General features: G+C 37.3%; 2 protein-coding genes across 8 annotated transcripts in view; one reads left to right on the top strand and one right to left on the bottom strand.

Annotated features, from left to right (window-relative positions):
• Gprk2 (G protein-coupled receptor kinase 2) overlaps positions 1-20,596 on the bottom strand; it is an 87,492-nt gene that overhangs the window by 53,999 nt on the left and 12,897 nt on the right. For 4 of the 6 annotated variants that reach the window (XR_010890035.1, XR_010890033.1, XR_001100832.2 and 1 more), the window contains exon 1: positions 7,321-8,065. The exons of 1 other annotated variant lie outside the window; for it this stretch is intronic. The gene's annotated coding sequence lies outside the window, so the exon portion shown is untranslated. Of the gene's footprint in view, positions 1-6,567; positions 6,960-7,320; positions 8,066-20,596 lie in introns of those variants that run through there. One more of the 6 variants, XR_001100834.2, reaches the window with a different exon arrangement.
• Positions 12,649-18,905, top strand: Loxl2 (Lysyl oxidase-like 2). Of its 2 annotated transcripts, none has more exons than XM_012367463.2 (9): positions 12,649-13,170; positions 13,400-13,644; positions 15,130-15,276; positions 15,648-15,929; positions 16,379-16,588; positions 17,104-17,401; positions 17,848-17,976; positions 18,160-18,283; positions 18,427-18,905. In XM_012367463.2, exons 2-9 carry the CDS (start codon positions 13,449-13,451, stop codon positions 18,547-18,549), a joined length of 1,509 nt encoding a protein of 502 aa, XP_012222886.1. In that variant the 5' UTR covers positions 12,649-13,170; positions 13,400-13,448; the 3' UTR covers positions 18,550-18,905. The 2 variants fall into 2 exon arrangements, with proteins under 2 accessions (XP_012222886.1, XP_067210394.1); XM_067354293.1 differs by lacking the exon at positions 12,649-13,170 and adding an exon at positions 13,205-13,220.

The following is a 20,596-nucleotide window of genomic DNA, read 5'->3' as shown; positions in this document are numbered from 1 at the left end:
ACCTGGATTTCAAACTTGAACGTAATAGAACTTTATTTACAGTCCACAATTCGTGCGTTCGAATCGAATGCGAACAGAAAGAAAAATGTTACGATAAATTAATGCAATGTAATTTATTTCTATCTATATATATATATATTATTTTTATAGCAAAGAATAATTGACTTTTCTACATAATTGTTATAATATTAATCCAGTATTTAATTATTTGTTTATACGATATTGATTCAACATTTCAAATAAGAAATTTAATATTTATATAAAAAATATTTACGCAAGTGGACGTTAGAGCTAACTTTGTGAAACATCGTTTCACATTAATTTCACATTAATATACATCTTCATTTAGAAAGGAACTAACAGGATCATATCGCAGCACGCGATCAGACCGTGTTTACAAAAAAATATATAATATATTCTCCCAAAAATCTAAACTTCAAAGTCCCGGTATTCCTCGCACAACATGCACCCGTCGCCGCCGTGTCGCCGTCGCCGGCGCACATGTGCGTACGCGTGAATGGCGATGCATTGGACAGGTACATCGAGTACAAGAACGAGAAGAGAGAGAGAGAGAGGAGATAACGATAACGCCGCGTCAACGCGTGATAGCTGACGGTAATCTAATAAGCGTTGCGCGAGACGCGCGTTATTTCCACGTATTCATATCCGCCGGAGCTTTTAATGCAATCCATTTCTCTGTGCGCGCCGCGCAGGGAACATAAATTCCGAATAACCGCGGAAACGCGGGGATTAGAACCATGGAATTAGATGGACTCACTCGGCCGCAAATTGGACTCGCGCGCCGCCCTATCCAATTATCTCGCGAGCCGCCGACCACAGCCGACGAGACACTTTTTCCTTTAATTCGCCCGATATCCCGCGTCACAGTCGCGTCGGAAGCCGATTCGATTAATTCTCGTGCGGCGGATCGCTCGAAGCTGGACGAACGCTAAAGAGAATTTGCGACGTTTCTATAAATGGAGCTTTTAATCTCGGAGCGGCGATCAAACGGTCTTTTATTAAACTACGGCGAAACAACATAAACAGAAAAAAATTGCAAACCGTTATTTGGAAACTGCGTCACGTGTTCGTATTGCAATTTGCATTAGTTGCGTTTTCATTATTCGTATCGCTGTTTCGTGAAATTAGACACAGAAATTTTTGGCGGACCGCACTTTCTCCCAACGACACATTCTATCAAAAGAACTGTTTTTTTTTACAGAAATGTGATTAGCGGAATAGTTTTTGAATGGCAAAAGAGTGTTAACCACTTGCGATGCACCGCCCCGACATGCTCTGGAATGCGACGCGGTTTTCATGCCATTGTACGAGATACGCAATACGCGACTGTAAATTGACGACGCGACGTGCAACGTGTCGAGCGTGTCTGGATTCCCGGCCACGCTAACGTATGTATCCCACTATTAATTGCAATCGCATTCCCTTTCGGAGTCATCCAATCCACAATATGCAATTACATTTAATTGATTTTCAAACATAATTCCACATAATCGTCAATATTAGTTTTTCATATCAAAGAAAAAAAAATTACCCAGAAAGAATATCACATACGCGTCTTTTTCATACATATTTTTCCAAATGTTTTCACATCATTACTTCTCTTTCCCGTTCAAACCGTCATCATCAATTTTAATAATATTTTTCTAATGCTCGTAACGAAGTTGCGCAATTTTGATTAATGACGCCAAGCGCAGAGAGAAAATTATGTCGGTTGCATCGGTTCACAACTCGACGCAATTCCACGCTGAAATCGACACGGAACATGCGTACATCAATACGATAAATCAACTCAAGCGTCATAACAACCGCAAATGCGATAAAACGATTCGAACGTGAAAAATGAAATAAGAGAAGGAAAAAAGTGGTGAAACGAACCCACGCCTTTGAAATCCTCGAGCTAAAATCGAGAACGAGACGAATCATCTCGCTCGCGCACCCTTCTTCGACGATCACCATTCGCGAGATATATATATATATATATATACATACATGATGAAATAGAAATTGCCAATAACGGCTCGGCGGAACAATACATGTTGCTGACGTTGATATGCATTAAAGGCGTTCGCGTTGTGTCAATCAGTAATGCAGTTTATACGTGACTGACGGTATCATAGGCGTTATAACCGCGAGCGGGTGTGTGCATTCACGTCTACTGGGTGTCCCAGATCAACAAACAACTGGAGAACATGAATTTAAAAAAAAATAGATTTGTGGAACTGTTAACAGCTAATAAAATTTTTCAAACAATTTCGACTGAATTTTATCTCAACAAAGTCCGGTTCAAAATTTGGTCACTAAAAAAACTAAAAAAAAAATACAACCCATTGTAAGTGAGAATTCACACAAAATTGAACGCAAAAAATTCAAAAGAAGATTAAACAAAACGCAGTTGATCCGGGATGCCATGTACAATATCGTCAATCGTATATCGTGAGCGTACGAGCACGACAGATGCGTGAGTGTTATGTGTGCGTAAAAGAGGAAGAGAAAGAGAGCGCGGAAGAGGATCCGAGGGGGATGGAAAAGCCAATTCCGTCGTATCAGCGCAAATGGCTATTGGCCGACAGGAAGGAACGCCGCGCGCTCTCCGCAGAAGACGATAATAATAAACGTTCACGATCGGCAAGCTTCAAATTGAAGCGCGAGCGCGGGACCAGAAGCTTTTATAATCGGTCCTTACGCCACGCGATATTTCAATATCCGAGGCCCTTCCACGGTCGGATTATGGATCACCCCGGCTTGCTCTTTCATTAGTCCAAAAACCAGCCTACAATTTGTAACGTGGCGCGAAAGATGAGTTTTTCCAGAGTTCTTCACGAGGGTGTTTCAGCAAGATAAATTATCGCCTGCCTAAAGTTTTCGAAATTTACCGAAGAGAGCGATATCGTATACGTGCGAGAAATAGAAGCAATGCAATTAAGAAAAAAGAATTGTCAACGTTTTTTAAATCATCGCGACATCTCATATCGTTAATCATACTTTCACAAAATGCGAAATGAGTAATCAAAACTTTCAGGCACGAAGCGTCGAGTTTTCATTAAAAATTTACGATTAATCTAAAATCTACTTTCACATTTTTTTTACAACCTTTCGCGTAATATAATTTTCGTAATAATTTTACAAATTGCAATCGCAATTTTGAAGGTTTTCAGATTAGATAGACGAAATCAAATAACGCGAACAAATAACAATCGCAGTTTTGCACACATTCACATAATAAGAACAAGGAATAGTCCCAAAATAATAATGAAGTAACCTTGGTTGAATGTTCTATTGTTGCGCGGGATGCGTAGACTGCTTTATTTTCGGCTGGCAAATAATGTACAACGAGCATTACGAAATTAGTTTAAGCTAGACGAAAGTTGCACGCCCCGTTGCGAACGACTGAGTATTGCGATAGCGCATTGTGTTTCACTTGCGCTACATATGAGAGAGATACGATTAAATAGCAATTCTTTTGTCTCGCGTGCTAAGTTCGCGACACACGTCCTTGCCATCGGCTTTTAACACATTATAACAAACGAAGTTAATTAACGTTTTAAGAGATTAAAGTATAAATTGTTCAACTAATTTAAACTAGTATCTATATTTCGGTAATTATTTAGTTAATATAAAAAATTCCAAATACATGGCAATTTTTTAATAGTGTTAATTTAAATAATAATTTTAATAAGACTTTTTTCGATTAATAAATTTAGTAAAACATTTTAAAAATCCATCCAAAGTTTCGCATCGAGCAATTAATTTAATGAGAATAGTTACGATACTCGGTTAATATCGAACAATATCGAAATACCTCTATTTAGGGTATGATAACGGATATACCTCTGACATCGATATTTCATGTTCAACATTAGTTAGTTAGCGATACATGAAGAGAAGTATCGAATTTCGTGCAATATTCCACGGCTGCGTTCGATTTCAATCGCCGTCATATCACGCGGAAGTTTCGAATTCTGAACTTCAATCTCAGATTCCAGGGTCTAATTAGCAATTTAATGATACGAGTTTTATTAGAATGACTTCGCAAACAGTACATTATTGCACTTTCAAGTTTTAATACGTAGAAAATTAGCGGTATCTTTTACGATTCCCATTTACGTGAATTACGAGCAAAATATCTTGAAATTTTTCACTGGAACTACCAGTATTTTTGAAAGTTTCATATCAGCTAATAAAGATTAAAATATGCTTAAAGATACTGACGTATCGGAAGAATGTTTCTCCTCGCCTGTGGTTCGTTTGGTGTGTCCAATTGCGGTTCGACGGCTTGCGGTGCGTGTGATACCGAACTTATATGCGTAATATCCTCGTCGCACGAAAAAATCCGTTGGCAGAATAACGGGATATAAATGACTTTTTTGCGGAGAGAAACCAAAGGAGCACACAAGTATATAAAAATATTTTAAACAAAAATCGGAACTTTATGTCGCGGAAAACAATTTGTGCATGCAAAATACGCATTTAAAATCTCGAATCGTAAACTATGGTTACAAAACCCATGGGTTTTGCAGCGTGCATTCTTATTCAGAAAAATAAAATATGTCCAAACTTGATGGACACAATTCTGGATATTTTTTATATCATATGAGGTCAAACTATATATTCATAAAAAGATTTCGAATTCTACCGCAAGTAATACGTCTATTATCCTATTTATCCCATTACGGTGCTATTTGTTGATATGATCCGATGTGTTAATGTTTTCGCTGCAAACTTGCAGTAGAGAGTAAGCACTCGAACCGGTCGGCCGGCACGTGCGCTCGGAAGTACGTAGTACGCTTTTCCGTACTACAACGTGACGAGGCGAACAGACTTTGGGATGTAAATGAATATTGCAAGTCCCCCCCTTCCTGCCAGCATGTCATGCGCCGGTCACGTCAACGAGGGATATATATATATATATATATATATATATATATGTATGTATGTATGTACCTGCCGCCCGGGAAGCCTCGTTCGACGACCCTGAGGCTCGCTTTCTCTCTCGATCCGTCTGCACCGTCCTCTTTCATCGAACAAAAGCCGAATTTTTGTGCTAACGATCGGACACTGTGATTTATCGCCAAGTGTACCTAACTCTCATTTCACATCGACAAGTATTATCAGTATTATATCGAATCGACAAAAATTGTTATTGTCATGACAGTTGTGTTTAACGTTAAGCGTGCGAAGAGAGGATAAGAGGACTCGAGAGAAAACATTTCCACGAATTTAAACTAAAAATTTATTGTCATATTGTAATAACAATATTGCTATGAATTTACTGTCTAATTTTCTTCTAAAAATAAAGAAACAAACATTAAAAATTTACATTGAAATATAAGTAAGTCGTGATCATGTACTATTCTTGTATGACGAAATTTAATTAAATAAAATTGATCTAAGAAATTTTCGACTAACGCCTACACGATAAATATTAAATTAGTATTAAATCCATTTTAGAAAATTGCATGGTTTTGTTTTATTAATACGAAGGCACCGCCTGAGTCGGATTTAAATACCCGACAGTCTGCAATGTGCTTTAATATGTTTATGTGAATTTACGCGCGAACAGCTTAATCTACCAGTATAGATAGATAAACGAAGGCGGAACGACAAATTAATCGCGCGGCTACGACCGATAATAAAGCTATCAAGCTGGCGAAATATCCGATTCTCTCGCGCGCTCTAAAGACCCGACCGGATTCTCTCTTTGCGAAGCAAACACTCGGGAAATCGCATCTAATGACGACGACGGCTTAATACGCCTGCTATTTGCTCGCGGCGGCTGCAAATAGAGAAAGAAATACGCGTGCGAGTGCACGCGGATGATGGAACACACGCCGCGCTTTTAACCCTTTTAAACCTCAAAAATTAAAGTACCGAGGTGGATGTTTATTCATTTTGTATGTACCTCTGAAAATTTCATAACCAATTTGATATTGACTTTTCCTCAATTAAAATATCGAGAGATTTAAGTAATTAATATTGGAATAAAATCAAAATAAAGATAAAAAAAGCATCAAATTTTATTTTTTAATTTATTTCAGATGGATTTTAATAGAATTTTAATCTGAAGCTTAATTACAAAATGCAATGTTAAAAATTGAGAGGATGCAATAAACGATAATTTCTCTTGATGTTTTTATAAAAAGAACCTTTAAATTGACAGGAAAAAAATATATAATATAAAGAATAATATCTATAATTTTAGAACACTATATTGATGTCTTCTAGAAAGTATTACGATAGTAAACCTTTCAATTTCAATGAATTGTTTCACTTGCAAAACTATTTAGATTTAAAGAATTATTATATCATTCATCTTTAAGCGAATTTTTATCAAATTTGTTTGAAATTTTCAATAAATAGAAAGAATCAATACAAAATGGATCGAATATTAATGTAGAAAAATTAAAATAAATAAGGACAAATTTCTTTATGTATATTCGGTATCCAATGCATCAAAATTGCTTTTATGATATTATTTAAGTAAATTAATATAATTAAATTCATACACACAATTTAAAAATTAATTTCATAATGTATTAAATAACTTACTCTTGCACAATGAGCGCTGGATCCGTTCACATCTTCTTTTACTACTGACTGTTTACGTTACAATCGCGATCGCTTTGTTTACATCGCTCGAGACAAAACACTATCCTACTACTCGTCCCTCAAAACCCTCTATTAAGAGCGTAAAAACGGAATTCTCCGAATGAATCTGATATCCTGCACGCGATTGACGATCAGGTGATCCGCGGGTTAATATATTCAGACTCTGCGACGGCATCAACGTTACAAAAACATTAATACGCAATACTCCCGTTTCTCATTTCTCGGGAAAACGAAAAGAAACCGAGAAAAAGAAAAAAAGCACCTGTTCTCGACAACCGTGAACTTGGGGACCAACCTCCGTGCGTGCGTCACGGAAAACGCGGGAGTACTCACTCCGGGAGTCGCGCTCGTGATCGAAACGTGAGCTTTCGTTTTCCCTTCCCTCTCTTTCTCTCTCTCGCTCTCGCCGGCCTTCGCCTCCTCGACGCCGGCTCGTGAGATCTGTCACGCCGGCCGTTGACTTTCGATTCGAAGTAAAACGGAGAAACGTGACCCGGTGTGACCCGAAGGAGCGTGTGTCATTAAAGCGAAAAGAGAAAGAACCGAAGAAGCATCAGTGAAGGAGCGGAAGAAGAGCGAGAGGGGCCCCGGGCATCACGTTACCGACCGAGTGTCGCGTCGCGCTCCGCTTCGTAGAAGCGCGAAAAACGCGAGGACGGGCGTAAACGTGCATCGTCTGTTTGTCTCACTTACCCCGGTGCTGCTGACCGTGGGAGAAAACGGCGGCGAGGGAGATGATGACGATGACGGGAGAAGATTGTGTCAAAGAATGGCAACGACTCCCGGTAGTAGTAGCCGGTGATCGGCTTACAGCGTGCGCGTACTATCTTCTGCTCCTGCAGACTTCACCCGGTGCAGGCCGACACAGAGCACACCGACTGACAGCAGAGCACCGCGCAGTTGTATCGGCGACACGAAGAAAGCACAATGGCCGACTGCGCGCCGTGCGCCTCCGGTCTCGCGGCCACGATCCAACGCACGGGGGTCCACGAGGCGCGCTCCTTCTTCCCCCCTCTGAGAGAACGAAGACGCGTCTGCTTACCTTCCTTCCTTCCGGTCAAGACGCAGACGCGACGCGGTTTTACTGAGCGTACGGCGACACTATGAACGTCGTCGCAACTGCAAATTACCGAAATGCACGCCTTTGCGAGACACGACGGTGGGTTCGTCACTGTGTGTGTCCGATCGCGTAAACCCGCTCTGTCGCTCTCTCGCGCCAAACCGCCACACACCACTTCGCGCGATGGATAAAAACCGACTGACTGGCGTGCCGCTCCGCGGCGAGGCGCGATGCTCCCGCGACGAATGAGAGGTTAGGTGGTGGGGATGAAAACGCGGCGCGCTCCTCGTATCCTCGCGGAAAGAAGGCGACGCGTCTTCACTCACGCGGGCGCGAGTGAGACGCGCTCGGTATGCGACGGCTGCGATTGGGCGTGGTAGAGTCCCTAGACTCGTCCTCGTATCGACCGCCGGTGCGGCCGCGTGGTCACCATTGCCCGCCGCCGGTTTACGCGCGAGATATAAATATGCACAAAAAGAGAACAATTTTATTTATTATATAGTTCCTTGCTGTATGAAATATAATACTTTTCTAATCAAATTTTTAAAACTTTAACTTGGATAAAACTCGTAATAATTAGAGTTCTTTGGTTCATTATAGCATATACTAATAATGATATTACTTTTGTGTTAATAATATTTATAATTATATAATGTTAAAATATTGAGAATAATTATTAAAACGCATGCACCATTTGTAAAAATTCGAATATTCTATAGAAAAAATGATAACAGTAATAATATTTGTTTTTACAATATGATAATTATCATTATGTGTACCAAAAAAACTTTATATAAAACTTTATAGAACTAATAATAGCAGCTATTGAGGGCTGCAACAGCATGTAAAAAATGCAAAGCAAAGAGTGTTTGTAAGATAAACAGCGCTTGGAATGTCCGGAAGGAATCAAGATCTTTCTTGAAGTTTCTCGGTAGATTCCAGGCGTAACGAGCAAACTTCTTCGAAAGATTATTCGTATGTTGCGATATCAGCGCGATTATAGATGATTCGGTATAATAAACATTATATTTAATGTCTAGACTCGTTTTTGCGCACAAATGTTCGACAATGAATAAATATTACACGACTCATAAAAGTGATATATTTGCACTTAAAAAGCGTCTCGACAGATGCTATATATTTTTATGAATTATTGGGACTATATTTTATGTAAACGCGCGTAAGAGAGATTTATGCAACGAAATAAATTACAAGTTCCTGCTCAACCATGTAAAGTGTAACCACTTCAAAATTCAATTTTTGAACAACTCTTCAACTGCGTACAATTTCAATTTAAACGCACTTTAAAACGACGTACATAAATAAATCTCTTTTATATCTCTCTTTTACTCTTTTATATCATCCTTTTACTCTCTTATTTTATAAAGATTAATATTTATAATTCTAAACAAATTTCAATTTAAATAATTACTAAAAAGTAATTTCCGTAAATTAGTTGCTTCTGTTTAAGAATTTCTAGAGTCGTTCTATTTAATTAATCGGCATAATTTCTTCGATCGTGACAATCGAACGCGACGAGGAAGGCACAATTATTAAATTAAGCGTACTTATCAGGTGGACAAATTGAACGACGACGAGCTGTTCAACGACACTGCGTGCTTAATCGAGTGCATCGATGAGACCTGCGCTTGCGGTCGAAAGGTGAACGTCGATCGCTGCATCCACACCTGCTCATGTCGTTGCACACATGATCAGGATTTATGATGTCCATTGTCGTTGAGACCGCGACAAAAAAAGCGCTCCACTTTCGCTTCTCCATATTCAACTCTTTGTTACATTAACCCGATGTTCACATACACATACACATACATATACATCGCATGTATCGCCAGCCAAAAAGGTTCGTGTCTGTATCGATTGGATATTAATAATTCAGTTAGGAAACGCCTAGTAAACTTTTATTTATTCATAGACGTGATACTTTTTCATCTGTCTGAATTCGGCAAATAATAAATAATTTAACCCTAATGTTACCGAGTATTAGTAGAAAAAAACGAAGAAATATATGACTGATATATATAAAAATTTCATTATCTCGCCAGAAATAAAGATGTAAAAAAATATAATTTAAAAAAACGTAATATTCCTTCTTAATTTTATTTCAACGACTTCTTTATCTTTGCATAACTTATTAGCAATTAAAGAGAAATTTATATTAGACCACAAAAATATTTTTTTTTATTATTTTAATTATTAAAAATAATATTTGTTTTAGCATACAATATTGATTTGTGCTCATGTTCTCGTATAATTTTGAATTCAATATTATTCGATATTGTGTATTTAGATAGCACAAAAATCCGATATTTTCAAACTAAATTTTTAACTATAGAATATTTTTCTGATTGCAATTAAAAATAATTCATACTACAGATTAAATTATTAATAATGCGTAAATTATTAATATAAAAACTATTAATTTTATTAACTCGCTTATATATAAAAGAATTTTTTTTATACCCTCGTTGTACACAATTAACTATTTTTCGTTGAAAAAATTTGAAACAAACAAATATCAACGAACTATCGTGCTTTCTAATTCGGCGAGAATGAGAAAAATAGTTTATTCTTTTAATAGCACGTAGCAAGAAATCGTTTACAGACAGATAACTCCTCCAGTCCCTTTATCCCTCGGCATTAAAGGTATCTCAAGACCGAAGTATGTCAAGAATTTAGCCGTAGGCCGTTTTCGCTAATAGTACGCGATAATTGCTTCGCCACGCATTCATCCGCACGATTACATCACGGAATGAAGCGTGTCAAAAGTGCGGCCTGTTACATGAATTATATGAATTTCTTTATACCAGCCCGCCGCGATGATGAGGTCACGATCAATCGGAGAACGGAGATAGAGAAAAAGTTCAGACACACGCTTCCGAGTTGGAAGCGTTTGAAGTATTATGTTCTATGAGTGATGATATTCTTTCATTTTTATATTCAATCAAAAAGTAATCAATAAAAAAATTAATATATAAATATAATAAAAAAAAAACTCTTAAGAAATAATAATCACAATTTAAACAAAGTATGAGAGTGTTAAATTCACAATAAATCGAAAATAAATAATAATTCGTAATAACAAGTCGGCAATAAACGAAGTCTTCAACAAACAAATTCTACTCAAACGAATATATTTAATTCTGTTTAATCGCATTACATCAAGCATAAGACGATTATTGTTAATCTAAATGTTAGCGGTGCGCACAGCGCGCTCGTACACGGCGATGGTCATTTAAATTATACAACAAGAACACTGCAGTGACGTAAATACGATTTAATTAGGCCGACTAGCGCAGCGGTGAATTTTTATCGGCTTCTCCACGCCGGCGTTCCACTTGGTAAAATATAAACGTGCGATCTCCAATGAGATAGTTGCGCAATGTGACTACGAATGATACGGGACCGACGTATCGAATGACGAGAACCGTGTCTTGTCGGAGGCTTTCCAAACTACTCTTTCTGAAGATCGAGCTTCCTATCCCTCCTTTCTCTCTATTTTCGGAGGAATGATGACACTCGAACTCTGATTCATCACAGCAAAGAATCGAGAAAAGTACGCGAACGCGCTTATGTATGCATTTTCTTGCGACGCGCGTATTATCAAGACTACCTACTGATAATGAAGAAACGCATACGATAAGAGCATTTGATACCAGCTACGTTTTTGACCCGTAAAATTAAATATGTAACATTTAATATTTAAGAAAAAAATTCTTAAGAAATAGAAAATAATAATAAATAATAAATAAAAATTATTAATTTAATGTAATGTATACAATAAATTAATATATAAATTTAAATTATAGTGTAATATTAAGATATATAACATTAGACTTTGGTGTCTTAATTAATGTCTTAATTACTGTGCTAATTAATGTTAACAGTAGTGGATAAAATTAAATATTAGATTTTGCGAGTGCAAGAGAGATATTTAGTTAATATTGAATATAAAATAATCAATATTAATAATTCTGTAATTTTATAAATTACTGCACTATCTTATTCTACTTTATTTTCTTATTTTTTATAAAACTTTAATGCTCTTCAACATAGTGATGATAAATTCACAGGGAGTGATAAATTACCGTGTATGAAATGTTCCAATTGAAAAGCTGCTGCAATAGAGATATATAAACCCTGGCCTTCAAGTACTATAACGAGGTCAAACCTGCTTCAAGATATTTCGCAAAGATTATCAGAGTAAGCGCCTGCCTGAGTCATTAGATCTTATTATGCTTGTCTTTTTTCTTTACAGCCTTCGTAAATATATAACGCTTTCTTTTGCGAAGGTAAGTAATGAAAGTTAAAGTGACTTTCCAGGTGACATTAGCGTTATTAATTATTGAGGTTAAAGTGACCTCGTCATTTCTCATAGTTGCCGAAATTTAACCGTAGTAATTGAGGGTTAAACTAGTTGATTCCTATCTATGAGCACGACGAAACAATATGCCGCGCGTTTCCGCAACGCTCGAGAGCCGAAACGTTATAAACGGCCGATTCGAACCACGCGCACGCTAGTATCAATCATCGCGGTGGATCGCATTATTCATCCGCAGAATCAGAGAAGGTCGGCCGAAGCCGGGCCAATCTGGTGTAAATTTTTCAAGAGCAAACCACAGCTTCCGCCCACGCGAGTAAACGCGCAATGGATCGAGGAAACTCTAAAAAAACGTCTCGAATAATAAGCAGCGCTGACCTTTCCCTCCAAAATAAAATCTGATAGATTTTTAAAGCAAAGAAAAATAATATTCACGTGCCTTTTTCAATTTTTCTAATGTTTTAATTTCGATAAAATTGCATCTCAAATTTATGATCGTTTATTATCATAAAAGATATTTTCTATATTTTTTATATTTTGGAAAATTAATTGCTATATATTCATCGTTTTATTTAATAATTTACCTAAATAACCTAATAGAGATTTTTAAGATAGTTTTGGTGTCTCGCCATTCCTCTTTGCGGTGAAAAGATCGAATGTCAAAGCAAGAACAGGAGAAGGAAGATTACAAAGCGAGAGAAAACCGAGAGAAAGAAGAGATCTTCTCGAAGTTCCATCTTCCGTCAGAGGTCGGATATCATCATGGCTATTCTAATCGCGTCAACAGTTGGTTTAAACGGGTCATCGGGGCTACGGTCAGCAACGAATCGTTCAGGAAGAGATTGACGATGCGGTAAAAAAGGCGATCCGCCATCTGGACTGCCGATGATCTTATAAGTCGGCGCGGTGTGTGCCTTACGAGTCAAGAAGCGTGCGCATCGCGTGGCGTGCTGCACGATCAGTAGCTCGCGGAATCATATGCAAAATCGCGTGTGCGATTTTCTGAGAATTTATAACCAGAAAACAATCCGGAAAGAGTGTAATTAAACTGTGAGTGCTCGCGCATAACTCATTGTGTTCAAATATATACAATATCGAACAACATGGACGTAGACGTGTACGAGTGTACGCAGTGGCGACCATCGTAAGCATAAAAGAATTATATGTACAAATTTTGTCGAAGAATTTTTTCCGGTCAATATTTTCTAGCATAATTATTTTCTAAGTATAAATATTTTTTCATATGCTATCTTAGTTTTCATGAGATAATGTAATAAAGCTGAATATTGCATTAAAATTCTGTTTAAATAAATTATTGATGAAAGAAAAATATCAATCGTTTGTAATTTTTAATCTTGTATAACGTGTTACAGGTGCATATGATACTCTTGTGATAAGGAATATCTTTATAACGCAAGAAACATGAGATGGCAATTACAACGAATAGGGATCGCATTTAGCTTTATAGTGCTATTATCTGAATTGTGCACGAGCAATAATGATACTAGGACTAATAATCGTAACAAGATAGTCAGGAAACTAAAGAAGGATTTCCGAAAGCTGAAAAAAGAGGAGGGAGCGCTAAGGCTAACAGGAGGCGAAAATGGCGATCACGAAGGTAATTCCGATACTTCAGTTATAACTCAATTTCTTTTTAAAATATTCTGAAAAAATATATAATGCTAAAAAAGATATCATTCAATTTAAAATTTAAACTCTTTCCTTAGAGAATATTTAAGATTGCTAAGTAGCGTCTTTATTTATTTAGCGTATTTATTCAAAATTAATTAAGCGTTAATTAAGAAATATAATAATAATAAGAACCGACGACAGCAGAGGAATCTCATTAAAGTTTCATCAGATGAAGCATCCTGTGTCGTATAAAGTTACGTGTGTTGAGGAAGCACACTCGGAGTTTATTGTGACGTACGCGGAACAAGGGAACTTTATTGTTCAATCGGATCAATTGGCGCGACGATCAATTACGCGTAGCATCCTCTCGATCTTCTTACCGCGACGGACCGATGCAGCGAGTGTATCGATCACGTAGTCGACGACGAGCCGCGACCGGTATGCCGCATAAACGACGGGCGTGTCGCGACGCGTCCGTCTCGTAAATCCGACCGGGATAAAAGCGCGAAGCTCGACTCGCTCAGGGTTGATATTTTCCCCGCGATAAAGCGCAACTGCAATATAAACGGGTTATAAATCTCTCTCTCTCTCTCTCTCTCTCTCCTCCCCCGCGGGGATAAAGAGGGAGATGCGAGTTTTATCGCGCGGTTGTGCAAGTCGCGAGCGCATGATGACGATTAAAAAGGGGTCAACTCGAGGAAGATTTATGTCAACAACCATGTGTTAGCGCGTTGCGTACGTCACGTGTCCGTGTATGCGTATACGCAATACCGAGAATCACTAGATAACATAGTCACCGTAAAATAGGATCACGATCCGCGATACCAGCCGGCCACCTCCACTTTTCGCTTTATATCGTAAGACGTTTCCGCGGGATTTTTCCTGAGTTTTATTGAGTCGAGGATATGCAATGAATCTCGATATACTACGGCTTCTGACTAACTTGATTACAGTTTGATTATAGTTAAAGGGATCAATACTAATTCAATGCGTTAGGATTTTAGAAATCATTGAGAATAATCAACATATTATCAAAGAAATTGTTTCTTTCGATATAAATATACGTAAGAAATATTAATTTAACGTTTGTTTCTTTAATTTTTATCAATGTAAATATATGTAAAAAATAGAAGGCATTATTTCCCCAATTGGCTTTCGTCATTCGAAATAAAATTAAGTTTAATTACTATATGAAGTAATCTAATATATTAAGTATAAAATTTACATCTTATCCAAATTACACATTCATGTGCATATAATAATGGAAATTTTTCGCATCCATTTTAATAATATGTTAAATATTCGATTAACTTCACCTTGTATTTAATAGTTTTCGTTATCGCTGACTTGATAATAAACGGTTTCCGTTAATAAGTCAGGAACTTATAAATCAATCCTTTTCTTCCTTTTTATCGCGTCGAGTCGCCGCAACAGGAAAAGCGTAAGCATAAGATTTTATTGCTATATGCAGGAAACGTGGAAATACTTCACGACGGGAAGTGGGGCAGTATATGCGACGACGAATGGGACGACTTGGAGGCCAGTGTGGTTTGCAGGCAATTAGGCTTCAACGGTGCAATTAAAGCGACAACGTACGGCCACTTTGGTCAGGCCAGAAGTGAGACGAGATATTATTGTTTTTTCATCTTAATCTGTCGTCTTTCACGATCGAGTGCAAGAATCGCCATGTACTGTCGAGAGAAGCGACACATTCGTTTTAACAAGTTGTTCATTTATTCCAATTTATGTGTCGTAACATGCCGAAAACATGCCGAAACATGTGCCGTATTTTTAATGTATTGCGTTGATTTTTATTTCATGAAATCGGCAAAGTATTATATGATGTTATCTACTCCGAATATAATAGTATTATCTATATTATATTTTATTTTGCTACTTATTCAAGCATTTCATTATTTTCTCAGTCAACAGTTAGATTAGATTGCGGAATGCAAGCGTGCAATTTTTTACATTAAAAATGTCTCGAAGGAAGATACTGGATGGACAACGTTTACTGCGACGGGACTGAAAACGAACTCGCGAAATGCCGTTTTGACGGATGGGGCATCTCCGACTGTGGCAGCAACGAAGCGGCCGGCGTCATTTGCGCGCACGATGAGAAAGCAAAAGCATCACTGTCACCGGTCCAACCGGAGAGATCACCACCAAAAGCCAGAATAAAGGACACATATCAACAAGGAACGGCGTTACGATTATCCGGAGGACGCGTACATTCCGAAGGCCGAGTGGAAATTAAATTGGGCAATGCAGGTAATAAATGTGTCTTTGAGTATAATAACATGGAGAATTCATTATAATTATTTCCAATAATCTTTAAAACTTTAAAATAATAAAACTTAAAATATTTTTCAAAGAGATAAGGAAAGTTTGTACAATTATAAAATGTTATGTATGCAAATGTTTTCTCCGCAAATTACAACACTGCTACTTTACCCTCAAATATTTTCTCCGCAAATTACAACGCTTTTTAACAGCTTTATTGAATTTTATTAAATTGCTAAAATCGAATAAAAATCAAAGATAAAATCTAAATTGTAGTCTCTTCTAAATTTCTACTAATATTTCTTCTAAATCTTCTAAACACTTTTGTACACAAATTCTTCTTTCTACTTAAATGAGATTTTTAAGAAAAATTATGAATGTAATATCTCTCTGAACCTCTCAAGCATATAAAGTTCGCGACGGTTATTTGATTTCAGATTGGAGTGTCATTTGCGGCGACAGTTGGTCTATTCTTGAGGCCAATGTGGTTTGCCGTCAATTGGGCCTCGGCTATGCCTCAGATGCGGTGCAAACTAACTTTTTCAACAACGGGGAACCGACACTGATGTCGATTAGTGGTATACAGTGTCGGGGAAACGAAGGAAATCTAGCAGAGTGTTTACATGACAAGATAATAGACTGTCCAGGTAAAAAAATTATGATGATAAATAATATTCATCTCGTTTGTCGGATAAAACAGAAAAATATTTGTTCGTAAGAATTAGTAAAAATATTACAGTTTTTAAAATGTAGAGAAAATATTCTATGAATACAAAAAAAAGTAAGAAAAATTCGCGATAGCCAAATTTTGCTATTAGATCGCATAAGAAATCAGTTATATCGGAAGAAAATGTAAATCTGTAAACAAAACAGAAGTAAAGCTTCTTTCAAGCTTTGTCATGATCTATTTCTTATGCAAATCTGCCAGTGGAAAATCTTGTTTCAGCTTTACCTCGTCTCCAGTACAGTATTTCTTGAATATATCGCGCGCATAGTAAATGCCAACGTTATGCTAAAATAAGAAATGCCATGAGAGAAAAAGAGAGAGAGAAAGAAAATACATAATCGTCTTGCAGAACGAGTGCGAGATTCGAGCCCGTTTACTATATTCGTCGTACAATATCGCGAAAATTAACGCGAAATAACCTGATTGCGGTTTCAGGGACGGCGGAAAACATAGCGGGGGTGGTGTGTCGTCGCGAAATAGCCGATCTCGTGTTCGATCATCTCGAGCTGATGCGCACGGCGCATCTAGAGGATCGTCAGCTCTATTGGCTGCAGTGCGCGATGGAAGAAAATTGCGTGGCATCGCAGGCCTACAAAGTGCAACGGGAATCCGAAAATTGGCATCTAGAAACGAGGCGACTGTTGCGCTTCACGGCGAGGATCTTGAACGCGGGCACTGCGGATTTCCGTCCCTCCGTGCCCAAACACTTGTGGGAATGGCACATGTGTCACATGTAAATGCGATTCGATCGATAATAATGACGGGAGATCGAGGTGATAACGGATTGTGTCGTTATCGCTATTAATAAATCATACCGTCGATATGAACTTGATATTCATGAATACTTTGTTAGCTGACTCAAAGCACAAATTTGGTGAATCATGAGAAAAAAACATAAAAAAATTAATAGTACAAGTAAATTAGTAAAAACATGACTGATTGTTCTTGTAAAAATCTCTAACAAAGATTAAAATAAATGTGGTTCTAATTAAAATTATTATGATAAAGCATAAATTTGTGAAAAATTATTATAGGAAAGTAAGAAGTTTTAACTAGTGTAAAACTAAATGGAAAAATGTATATTTTTTAAGTAAATTTCAATTGAAACGTTTATTAATTATTTGAAATATTAAGTTGTCGATAGAATAAAATATCGACTGTATTATTTTCTTTTCGCAGGCATTATCACTCGATGGAAGTGTTCGCCACTTTCGATGTAATCGATTCGAACGGCAATAAAGTCGCCGAAGGCCATAAGGCGTCCTTCTGCCTGGAAGACAATCAATGTATACCCGGTGTTCAACCTAGGTAAAAATTCTGATAACATGTGATACACGTGAATCCTTTTTTCGTTGCTCGATACACGTGAATTTTTTTCATACGTAACACGCTATTTCTGTATTTAATTTCGTTCATTTTATAAATTCAACATTTCGTAATCACGATTACTCGCGAACTCATTAATTGTTTGAAACGTTGTTACTGTTTCAGGTACAAATGCGCCAATTACGGAGACCAAGGTATTTCCGTTAATTGCAGTGACATTTACAAGCACAATATCGACTGCCAGTGGGTGGACATCTCCGAGCTCGAGCCAGGACATTACACGTTCAAGGTATACGCGCGAATAATAAAGTTATTTTCATAAATGCAAGGAGAAGGGTCTCTCTTTCTCTTCCTCCTTTTCTCGTAAAATTGCGAGTATTGCGAACTTCGACTTCAAAGAATTTTCATGAAGACGAGTTTTCTTGTTTCCAGGTCGCGGTGAATCCTGAATTTAAAGTTGGCGAGATGTCGTTCGATAACAATGCGGCGATCTGCCGTTTGCTTTATACGGAAACTTTTGCAACTGTCCACAGTTGCATAATGGGACGTCCTTGACACAATGCGCACGATTGCGGGGATTTTTCTAGCCGCAGACAATTCACGGGGTGAGATTAATGTCGGCTCATTCGCATACTGAGTGCGATAAACGAGAAGCGACATATTGCGACCTTATGAATTCAATAATATAATTTCCTAACATAGATATATAGATTCGCGAATAAATTTGAACAGGTTTCAATCAAGATGCGATATACATGTAGGTATATTGTATCAAATTAAAAAATTGCAATTTTTAAAACAAATAAAAAAAAATTTTTATGCCAATTTTAAAATTGTTATAAAAAATATGTGTAGAGGAATTATAAATTTAAATATAAACTAATATGCGAAATAAAGGCAATGGAAATAAATGTCTACTCTTAATCTATTTCTATTATCTCTATACACTGCCAGAACTCTATTTAAATATAATAAAGATTTTTTTTCAGAGTTAAAAGTCATAATTTAATTCCTTTTATCAATTAATTGTCAATTCTTTATATTTTATAATTTGTATACCTATAGTTTCTGTTTCTTTGTTACTTTATATAATTTTTTTCACAATTAATCTTATTAAAACTAGACTTGACATTACCATATGACGATAGACGACAATGAATCTTCGAAGAGACATCTTTCATGCTATTGAAATCCCGGTTTCCGCACTCGGCTTTCCAGATCCTATCGTCTCCATTCACGCGACTTTTCGGATAATTACAGAGCACGGTGGAGCGACCCTAGCCCGGGTAATTACTAACGTGGCTTAGCTATATAGACCTGCGCGCGCCTAGCGAGAAGCAACCGAGTGTGAAGATCGAAGCTGCTGTGAGCCAGCCGACCGGCCGGCCGACCACCTCCTCGGCTTGCATGCCGGCCGCGTACGGAATCTCAAGTTTTGGACTCTAGGACGTTATTTATAGACGCTTACTATTTATAGACAAACCGCACTATGTGTGAAACTACCGGTCGCTCTAGATTTCCGCGGCCACGACTGGTCTCTAATGTCTCCTAAACGAATAGACGAATTTTCAGAAGCGTTTCCTCCTCCTCCACCTCGGCGAAGGGCTCGAAGCGACGGTTTTCCGACGCTTCCGATAACGCCCTCCCAAGAGATTGCCTAATCTCGCGTGTGCACGACGTTAATTATGACTCCTAGGAAAATGACTATCAGGGGTTCAAACTTGCTCTATAGACCGAGCCTAGAATAGAGATACGCTACGTCACGCTCGAGCACTATGTTGGATGTTACCGTAGGCTATCTGCTACCTGCTCGCAGGTGTGTGTTCCTACACAAGCATATCTGTATCTATAGCTAGAACGGCTAATCTCGTTTCTACGTACAGGGTGTCCCAGTGTTACCGTCGAATTTGTTACAAAGGTTTACGAGTGCAGCCAAATTAAAAAGCTCGCACCCGGATGAACACATATATGGCTGCGATAACTTTGAATTTAGTAGATTTTACAATTTGATATTGTATAATAGATTGTCACTAACAGTTTACAAACACTCGCGAGTTATATGTAAAAATTAGATGCTGCAGATTAAAATATTGGCATATGAAAGTGCGATTATTGTTGGTAATAAAAGTAATAAAATAAATCTCTTCTTTAGTATTGAAAAGTTTATGCTGTTCGTGCTCATGTATATACAAGTTATATAATACCTCTATTTTTGAGGATTAGGGATTATATCTGACTAAAAGTAATGTTTTATTATTTACGATGTTGGCTATATAATCCTTCTTTAAAGATTGACGAAGCATGTATCCGATTATAACTAATTCTTCAGGCTTGTAAAATAAATCTCACATCTGTCCAGCAGGCAAAATTATAATTAAAGTTTTCGAATTTTGCCTCTACAAAGTTATTATCTACCCCCCAAAAAAAAACAAAATACATTTTTAATACACTCAAAATTAATGAAAGAAAGATTTTTTGTAAAAATATTTAATAGTTAATTAGTTTTAAATCTTTGCTAACTGATTACGTAAAATGCAAAGAGAAAAGGTATACTAAGAAATGTAAGATTATTGCGAAGTAATATCAATTTTATAATATCTTA

The sequence above is a fragment of the Linepithema humile genome, chromosome 4 (assembly GCF_040581485.1).
Source record: "Linepithema humile isolate Giens D197 chromosome 4, Lhum_UNIL_v1.0, whole genome shotgun sequence".
In the NCBI taxonomy this organism is placed as follows: Eukaryota; Metazoa; Arthropoda; class Insecta; order Hymenoptera; family Formicidae; genus Linepithema; species Linepithema humile.
This window is presented reverse-complemented; position numbering and strand designations above follow the sequence as displayed.

Coding starts and splice junctions, on each gene's coding strand:
- Loxl2 (XM_012367463.2), top strand. CDS start 13,449: ATGAGATGGCAATTACAACGAATAGGGATCGCATTTAGCTTTATAGTG. Junction 15,930..16,378: donor AATTAAATTGGGCAATGCAG/GTAATAAATGTG, acceptor ATTTGATTTCAG/ATTGGAGTGTCATTTGCGGC. Junction 16,589..17,103: donor CAAGATAATAGACTGTCCAG/GTAAAAAAATTA, acceptor TTGCGGTTTCAG/GGACGGCGGAAAACATAGCG.